Here is a 10,100-nt window from a genome sequence, read left to right on the forward strand (position 1 = left end):
TAGAATCATCCATTTTTCTGAGAAAATATTCCCCAGTTACCTTCTTTTCTTTACTCAGTACCCATCTTGATCTATATACTGTGATACTGCAAAACTCATACTTTAACTCGTTCTCTGTATCTAATTGTACAGTCGACTGTATATATCCTGCCTTTTCTATATTTGTTGTCTGTATTAAATCACAAGCCTTTTCTCTCCTTCTTGTGCCTTGCTCTGTGGCACATGACTACATTCACCTTAGTATTTCATTCCTTAATACTTCATTTTTCTCTCTTGTTCCATATTGTTTAATAGATTTATGTCTTTTTTGAATTTAATTTAATTTATTTTTTTTATACAGCAGGTTCTTATTAGTCATCAGTTTTATACAGATCAGTGTATACATGTCAATCCCAATCGCCCAATTCATCACACCACCACCACCACCACCCTGCCACTTTCCCCCCTTGGTGTCCATACATTTCTTCTCCACATCTGTGTCTCAATTTCTGCCCTGCAAACTGGTTCATCTGTACCATTTTTCTAGGTTCCATATATATGCGTTAATATACGATATTTGTTTTTCTCTTTCTGACTTACTTCACTCTGTATGACAGTCTCTAGATCCATCCACATCTCAACGAATGACTCAATTTCATTCCTTTTTATGGCTGAGTAATATTCCATTGTATATATGTACCACATCTTCTTTATCCATTCGTCTCTCGATAGGCATTTAGGTTGCTTCCATGACCTGCCTATTGTAAATAGTGCTGCAATGAATATTGGGGTGCATGTGTCTTTTTGAATTATGGTTTTCTCTGGGTATATGCCCAGTAGTGGGATTGCTGGATCATATGGTAATTCTATTTTTAGTTTTATAAGGAACCTCCATACTGTTCTCCATAGTGGCTGTATCAACTTACATTCCCACCAACAGTGCAAGAGGGTTCCCTTTTCTCCACACCCTCTCCAGCATTTGTTGTTTGTAGATTTTCTGATGATGCCCATTCTAACTGGTGTGAGGTGATACCTCATTGTAGTTTTGCTTTGCATTTCTCTAATAATTAGTGATGTTGAGCAGCTTTTCATGTGCTTCTCGGCCATCTGTATGTCTTCTTTGGAGAAATGTCTATTTAGGTCTTCTGCCCATTTTTGGATTGGGTTGTTTGTTTTTTTGATATTGAGCTGCATGAGCTGTTTATATATTTTGGAGATTAATCCTTTGTCCGTTGATTCATTTGCAAATATTTTCTCCCATTCTGAGGGTTGTCTTTTCGTCTTGTTTATGGTTTCCTTTGCTGTGCAAAAGCTTTGAAGTTTCATTAGGTCCCATTTGTTTATTTGTGTTTTTATTTCCATTACTCTAGGAGATGGATCAAAAAAGATCTTGCTGTGATTTATGTCAAAGAGTGTCCTTCCTATGTTTTCCTCTAAGAGTTTTATAGTGTCCAGTCTTACATTTAGGTCCCTAATCCATTTTGAGTTTATTTTTGCATATGGTGTTAGAGAGTGTTCTAATTTCATTCTTTTACATGTAGCTGTCCAGTTTTCCCAGCACCACTTACTGAAGAGACTGTCTTTTCTCCATCGTATTTCCTTGCCTCCTTTGTCATAGATTAGTTGACCATAGGTGCGTGGGTTTACCTCTGGGCCTTCGATCTTGTTCCATTGATCTATGTTTCTGTTTTTGTGCCAGTACCATATTGTGTTGATTACTGTAGCTTTGTAGTATAGTCTGAAGTCAGGGAGTGTGATTCCTCCAGCTCCGTTTTTTTCCCTCAAGACTGCTTTGGCTATTCGGGTTCTTTTGTGTCTCCATACAAATTTTAAGACTTTTTGTTCTAGTTCTGAAAAAAATGCCATTGGTAATTTGATACGGATTGCCTTGAATCTGTAGATTGCTTTGGGTAGTATAGTCATTTTCACAATATTGATTCTTCCAATCCAAGAACATGGTATATCTCTCCATCTGTTGGTATCATCTTTAATTTCTTTCATCAGTGTCTTATAGTTTTCTGCATACAGGTCTTTTGTCTCCCTAGGTAGGTTTATTCCTGGGTATTTTATTCTTTTTGTTGCAATGGTAAATGGGAGTGTTTCCTTAATTTCTCTTTCAGATTTTTCATCATTAGTATATACGAATGCAAGAGATTTCTGTGCATTAATTTTGTATCCTGCTACTTTACCAAATTCATTGATTAGCTCTAGTAGTTTTCTGGTGGCATCTTTAGGATTCTCTATGTATAGTATCATGTCATCTGCAAACAGTGACAGTTTTACTTCTTCTTTTCCAATTTGTATTCCTTTTATTTCTTTTTCTTCTCTGATGGCTGTGGCTAAAACTTCCAAAACTATGTGGAATAATAGTGCTGAGAGTGGACATCCTTGTCTTGTTCCTGCTCTTAGAGGAAATGCTTTCATTTTTTCACCATTGACAGTGATGTTTGCTGTGGGTTTGTTATATATGGCCTTTATTATGTTGAGGTAGGTTCCCTCTATGCCCAGTTTCTGGAGAGTTTTTATCATAAATGGGTGTTGAATTTTGTCAGAAGCTTTTTCTGCATCTATTGAGATGATCATATGGTTTTTATTCTTCAATTTGTTAATATGGTGTATCACATTCATTGATTTGCGTATATTGCGTATATTGAAGAATCCTTGCATCCCTGGGATAAATCCCACTTGATCATGGTGTATGATCCTTTTAATGTGTTGTTGGATTCTGTTTGCTAGTATTTTGTTGAGAATTTTTGCATGTATATTCATCAGTGATATTGGTCTGTAATTTTCTTCTTTTGTAGTATCTTTGTCTGGTTTTAGTATCAGGGTGATGGTGGCCTCATAGAATGAGTTTAGGAATGTTCCTTCCTCCTCAGTTTTTTGGAAGAGTTTGAGAAGGATGGGTGTTAGCTCTTCTCTAAATGTTTGATAGAATTCACCTGCGAAGCCGTCTGGTCCTGGAATTTTGTTGGTTGGAATATTTTTAATTCCAGTTTCAATTTCATTACTTGTGATTGGTCTGTTCATATTTTCTATTTCTTCCTGGTTCAGGCTTGGAAGGTTATACCTTTCTAAGAATGTGTCCATTTCTTCCAGGTTCTCCATTTTATTGGCATAGAGTTGCTTGTAGTATTCTCTTAGGATGCTTTGTATTTCTGCGGTGTCCATTGTAACTTCCTAATTTTCATTTGTAATTTTATTGATTTGAGTCCTCTCCCTCTTTTTCACATGAGTCTGGCTAATGGTTTATCAATTTTGTTTATCTTCTCAAAGAACCAGCTTTTAGTTTTATTGATCTTTGCTATTATTTTCTTTGTTTCTATTTCATTTATTTCTGCTCTGATCTTTATGATTTCTTTCCTTCTACTAATTTTGGGTTTTGTTTGTTCTTCTTTCTCTAGTTCCTTTAGGTGTAAGGTTGTATTGTTTATTTGAGATTTTTCTTGTTTCTTGAGGTAGGCTTGTATTGCTATAAGCTTCCCTCTTAGAACTGCTTTTGCTGCACCCCATAGGTTTTGTATCGTCGTGTTTTCATTGTCATTTGTCTCTAGGTATTTTTTGATTTCCTCTTTTGTTTCTTCAGTGATCTCTTGGTTATTTAGTAATGTATTGTTTAGCCTCCATGTGTTTGTGTTTTTTACTTTTTTTCCCTGTAATTCATTTCTAATCTCATAGCATTGTGGTCAGAAAAGATGCTTGATATGATTTCACTTTTCTTAAATTTACTGAGGCTTGATTTGTGACGCAAGATGTGTTCTATCCTGGAGAATGTTCCATGCACACCTGAGAAGAAAGTGTGATCTGCTGTTTTTGGATGGAATGTCCTATAAATATCAATTAAATCTATCTGGTCTATTGTGTCATTTAAAGCTTGTGTTTCCTTATTAATTTTCTGTTTGGATGATCTGTCCATTGGTGTAAGTGAGGTGTTAGAGTCCCCCACTATTATTGTGTTCCTGTTGATTTCCTCTTTTACAGCTGTTAGCAGTTGCCTTAGGTATTGAGGTGCTCCCATGTTGGGTGCATATATATTTATAATTGTTATATCTTCTCCTTGGATTAATCCCTCGATCATTATGTAGTGTCCTTCCTTGTCTCTTGTAACATTCTTTATTTTAAAGTCTATTTTATCTGATATGAGTATTGCTACTCCAGCTTTCTTTTGATTTCCATTTGCATGGAATATCTTTTTCCATCCCCTCACTTTCAGTCTGTATGTGTCCCTAGGTCTGAAGTATATCTCTTGTAGACAGCATATATATGGGTCTTCTTTTTGTATCCATTCAGCAAGCCTGTGTCTTTGGTTGGAGCATTTAATCCATTCACGTTTAAGGTAATTATCGATATGTATGTTCCTATGACCATTTTCTTAATTGTTTTGGGTTTGTTTTTGTAGGTCCTTTTCTTCTCCTGTGTTTCCCACTTACAGAAGTTCCTTTAGCTTTTGTTGTAGAGCTGGTTTGGTATTGCCGAATTCTCTTAGCTTTTGCTTGTTTGTAAAGCTTTTGATTTCTCCATCGAATCTGAATGAGATCCTTGCTAGGTAGAGTAATCTTGGTTGTAGGTTTTTCCCTTTCATCACTTTAAGTATGTCATGCCACTCCCTTCTGTCTTGTAGAGTTTCTGCTGAGAAATCAGCTGTTAACCTTATGGGAGTTCCCTTATATGTTATTTGTCGTTTTTCCCTTGCTGCTTTCAATAGTTTTTCTTTTTCTTTAATTTTTGCCAATTTGATTACTATGTGTCTCGGTGTGTTTCTCCTTGGGTTTATCCTGCCTGGGACTCTCTGCGCTTCCTGGACTTGCGTGGCTTTTTCCTTTCCCATGTTAGGGAAGTTTTCAACTATAGTCTCTTCAAAGATTTTCTCAGGTCCTTTCTCTCTCTCTTCTCCTTCTGGGACCCCTATAATGCGAATGTTGTTGCTTTTAATGTTGTTCCAGAGGTCTCTTAGGCTGTTTTCATTTCTTTTCATTCTTTTTTCTTTATTATGTTCTGCAGCAGTGAATTCCACCATTCTGTCTTCCAGGTCACTTATCCATTCTTCTGCCTCAGTTATTCTGCTATTGATTCCTTCTAGTGTAGTTTTATTTTCAGTTATTGTATTGTTCATCTCGGTTTGTTTGTTCTTTAATTCTTCTAGGTCTTTGTTAAACATTTCTTGCATCTTCTCAATCTTTGCCTCCATTCTTTTTCCGAGGTCCTGTATCATCTTCATTATCATTATTCTGAATTCTTTTTCTGGAAGATTGCCTATCTCCACTTCATTTAGTTGTTTTTCTGGGGTTTTATCTTGTTCCTTCATCTAGTACATAGCCGTCTGCATTTTCATCTTGTCTATCTTTCTGTGAATGTGACTTCTGTTCCACAGGCTGCAGGATTCTAGATTTATGTCTTTTTTTAAGAAATTTGTAATTTCCTGGAGGTCAGGACTTCTCCATTACTGAAGGAGATAAAAAGCAAATCTATTAGGAATATAGTGATAGTGGAAAAAATTTTAATTGAATTGAAAGGCTTGTTTTGTTTGGCTCACTTACAGCCATGTTTGCCAACAGTTTTACACCAGTAGTTCCAATGCTACATTTAAATCCAAGGCAAACTGAATCACGAATCTTTGTACCAGAATTTAAAGTACAGGTGGTTTAAAAGTAATCAAATTAAGTATGGGAAAGGAGGCACAAATATTCTGTTCAGAGAATTATTGGTCGTTGTTTCTAGAATGTAGTATTATGGCACATTCAAGAAAAATACTTTCAGATGGTCATTACTTTTGGTGCCTGGCCTCAATTCCTACTTGGCTTAGCTTCATTATTGGTGTCCCAGAACTTGGCTGGTAAGTAGGAGAGTTGGAAGCAAGACTGGCTGCCTAGCAAAATGATTTGAATAGCTTCTGATCTTATTTGTCATTTTATCAACTATTTTTTTGTACTTTCTATGGTTTTCGTAGAAGTATGAATACCAGAAAAGCCAGACTATTTACAACACTTAAAAATGTGACAGTAGTCCTATAATGGCACTGAAGCTACTTGTCATGTGATGAGACTCTATGTTAATTTGTTTTATGATTAGAGTAGGAAGTAGCTGAAGTGACGTGTCCCATCTGTCTATTCCCTTCTTTCTTTTCTCTTACCCCCAAAGAAGATGCTAAAGATTCTTCAGGGAAGAATAAAAAGATTAATTTGAGAATAGATTTATATTCATGTTAAGACAACACTTCTTGGGTTTGCTTATAGGTCCTGTTATTGCCTTGGAGTTCAATGGAGATGGCGCTGTAGAAGGATGTCAACTTATTGTCAATGAGATATTCAGTGGGACCAAGGTACAAGATTTTATTGACTGTATTTCATTCAAACCTTTCCTTTCCTTTCTTTTTCCTTACAATTAAATAGTATTTTCAGCACATCATGATTTTTAGAATTTATGGTAAATAATTGGGAAGTAAGCTTTGGTTTTTCCTTGCCAAACTAAAATTTTAATAGCTTAAAAATTTACAAAGTAAGTATCTACTTATTAAAAACCTTCAATAATACATGTTTCTAAAGTAAAATGTCTCACCAAATGTCTCTTCAAGTTCTTCCTTTTTTAAAAGTAGTGATATGTTGAAAATGTTATATCTCTAAGATTGTATACTTTAGATGGACAATCCTATTGCCCAGTGTTCATTTTCATTTGCTTCAGTAGTACTTGATCAAAACTTGAACTTGAGCTATATCTAGAAATCACTACATGTAGGTATTTTCTAGATATGGTTGATGAGGTTGCTGTATCTGAAAATTTCAAACTTAAACAACTTAATATAGCTTAAAAACCAAACATTATAAGAGGACTAAATGAGTATATATAACTGGGTTTTTTTGATAAATATCTGAGAGGAAATTTTTGAAGTCTGTTTGGCTTATGGTCCCTTGAATTTGCATAATTCAGAGTACTTTGTCTTTTGTCTCATTTTATCATCACAACAGTACTAAGGGAGAGGGCAAATCAGATTGAATAGAAAAGGAAACAGAGAGAAAATGGTTATATGATTTGGAGTTTTTAGATCTGAATGAGTTAAAGATTATCTAATCCAACTTTCTGATTTTACATATGTGGAAACTGAGCCCAGAGAGGTTTATTAAATTGTTAGCATCATACAACTAGTTTATGATAAAGCTAAATAGAACCCAGGTCTCCTCTAATTTCTGGCTGACATTTATAAAAGCTGTTTTTGAAGGGTTCTATTGAGTACTGCTTTGTTGATGTTTGGAAAATAGTTAATTTAAAATTAGTAATATATCTTTAGCAGCTTTGAAAAAGATAATCTCAAGTTTTCCTTCTCAGCCTATTGAGATTCTTATTTAGAAAATAGAAGAAATTAAGAGTTCTTTAAATAAACCTCTTTATTTGTAGCTTTCATAATATTGACTGTTACATATTTTAAAAACTGAAATTCCAAGTGTAATAAAATACAACTTAAGTATTATGAAAGCAAAGATCTTAATTATATCTTAAGTGCTTTTAAAAAAGCTCAATTACATCATAGCTTTTGAAACTATATTGCATGAATTCTACAGAAAATCCACAAATATTATAAATGATGTACTTGAATTTCTTTTACATAGCAAGCCTGTGACTGTTCTGTGAAGAACGTGGGCTTTGGAATTTGGGGATTACTAGCATGTATTTTTTGTCTCTTTTATGTTTAACATAGATGTTTGTATCAGAAAGCAAGGATGCGGCATCTGGAGATGTAGACAGCTTCTACAACTTTGCTGATATACAAATGGGAATATGAAGTGCGATGTGGAACAGGACTTGATTTTAAGCCCTTTTCAATTTGTGTATTAGCAATGGTTTTTTTTACTGATGCTAAAATTGTTAAAGTCATTTTTAAAATAAATTTTTGAATACTGCATCATTTACTTGAGTTTCAAAAAGAGTTCATTTTAAATTAAGTAGTTTTAATCAGCTTAAAAAACATTTAACCCAGTTCAGTGAGCTTGTAGGTTTTGTTTCTCTGCATATGATAACTGTTATTAGAAAATAGAAGTGGCTAACAGTTCATGATTTTAGTCCTAATTAAATGTTCTTTCAAATCTCTAATTTACACTTTCCTCAGTACTCCATGATATTTGAGAATATATTCCATTGCTTATTTTCTTTTTTAATTTAGAAGGATTCGTTACTAGCAGATCAGTTAGAATGAACCTATGTGCATTTTTTTCATGTATATACATCCAGTTAAATATTTGCTTCCTAGTTGCATAATATGGCAAATGAAATTTTGTATACAGAGTTGACATAATACTTCGTAAATTAAGATTTTTAAATTAATAGGTATTTGATAACCAGTTTTGCAAGTAACTCTACTAACTGATGTTGGTATAGCTGTTTAAAGACTACTTTGTGAGTAGTATGATTATTTGAATAAATTCCACATTGTTTAGTGTTTGAATACAACTGCTAGATGACTCTTCTGCTTCCTGGTAAGAAAAGGTGTATGCAACACTGAAACTATAGAAGCCCAATCACCAGCAGTTCAAAAAGGTGATCACTGTTTTATCAGCTCTTATGAGCTATTAGAATTAAAACAAAGCCTTGCAACATTTAGGTAAGAAATACTTAAGCATAGTGATAAGCTATGCAGATTATTAAAAAGCTAGATAAATTTGATTTTAATTAGATATCCCACTTCTATCAATCAGTGTTCAAGTATGATAAAATTATTTTGGTTGCTTTAAAACATTATTTTCCAGATCAACCTGACCGTAATAATTTACCATGGGGCAGGGGAGAGCTACTTGTTTAAAAATCCACATTCTTGGACCAATCCTTAGGCAAATCGATTCAGTGCCCAGGGGAAACTCTGTTTTAAGGGGTTTGTTGTAACGTAAGGTAATCAGAAGATCTTGATAGGCTGATCTTGTGAGAAGGGACTGAACCTGCCATCTACACCACACAGAGCAGCTAATCAGAAGTTAGCTTTCATAGGTCTATTTTTAAAAGAAACCTTAAATTTAACTATGTTTTGATAAAACTAAAGCTGAAAATAATCACTTGTAAAAATTCCTCTTATGATTGTTACTAACAATGTATTTTCGTGTTTAAACTGAAAATATTTTTGTGGATATTTTCAGATTCATTTACAACTATTGCATTGAATTGTGTCGATGTTCAGAAATAATACATTAAAAGACTTTTCACTTTAAATTAATAAGTAATATTGACCACCTACCCTGTGCCTCACCTTGTATTAGCATTGTATCATTTCAGTCTTCTACAAGAGCATTCTATTCTACATAACCTATCCTTTAAATCAAAATGAATTCATAAGATACAAATAAAAATCGGTGATGGGTTTAATATAATTTTTATCATAATTTACAAATGAGCTTTGCCAAGTAGTAGTCAGAGGACATTAATTTTTCTCATAGGTAAGCTAAATTAAACATATTCTTACCATAATTACATTATTAAATCCCATTATTCACAGTTTAAAAAATCACAATACTTTGTTTTTCAAAAACATAATACAATGTTATACAACGCTGTAAATTGAGTTCTTTATTTTACCTATGGTATTTTAGCAAAAACTCAGGAATATTACATATAAGGGAGATGTTAATTTAAAATTTTCCACTAAATTTAGTATCTATTAACCAAAGCCTAAAATTTTATACTCTTCAGTTAGATAAGAGCTTTTACCCAAGTTTAATTTGTGTTTCAGGACAGTTCTTTTGCTTCTGAATGTTTGAAAAGATTTTTTAAAAATAAGTAGTGCTACGGTTGTTGTTTTTATCATTCTAAACCTTGATTGTAATTAGAGTATTCTACATTTCATTTCTGAATAGCTTTTGAATTCATGAAAAAAAGAATTAGCAATGAAAACTTAGTAATTTTATTAAGATATACATGTTTAGACATTATATTAGCTTATTTCTCTTGTGTTAATAGTACTGCTGTTTTTGCTTCTGTATATTTATATCTAGCTTTTGTATGTAATTTATCTAGTGTTTATAAAATGTGATTTGTAATAAATATTGTTAAAATGAAAATGAATTAACACTAATTTTTGAAGAGCACTTCTATAACATATATTTACTCATACGTGTACCAAAATATGATCATGACACAAATTTTTT

The 10,100-nt window shown here is 33.3% G+C and overlaps 1 protein-coding gene across 2 annotated transcripts in view; it reads left to right on the plus strand.

The window, feature by feature from the left end:
* RP2 (RP2 activator of ARL3 GTPase) overlaps positions 1–9,679 on the plus strand; it is a 47,801-nt gene extending 38,122 nt beyond the window's left edge. For both annotated transcript variants that reach the window (XR_003796318.1, XM_029240043.1), the window contains 2 exons: positions 6,213–6,298; positions 7,670–9,679. Coding sequence is in view for 1 of the 2 variants with exons in the window: in XM_029240043.1 (XP_029095876.1) it covers positions 6,213–6,298; positions 7,670–7,753 (170 nt within the window). In the remaining variant the exon portion in view is untranslated. The remainder of the gene's footprint in view (positions 1–6,212; positions 6,299–7,669) is intronic.
* The last annotated feature ends 421 nt before the right edge of the window (positions 9,680–10,100 follow it).

Source organism: Monodon monoceros, unplaced genomic scaffold, assembly GCF_005190385.1.
Source record: "Monodon monoceros isolate NGI ecotype Baffin Bay Population unplaced genomic scaffold, NGI_Narwhal_1 Super_Scaffold_22, whole genome shotgun sequence".
Lineage (NCBI taxonomy): Eukaryota > Metazoa > Chordata > Mammalia > Artiodactyla > Monodontidae > Monodon > Monodon monoceros.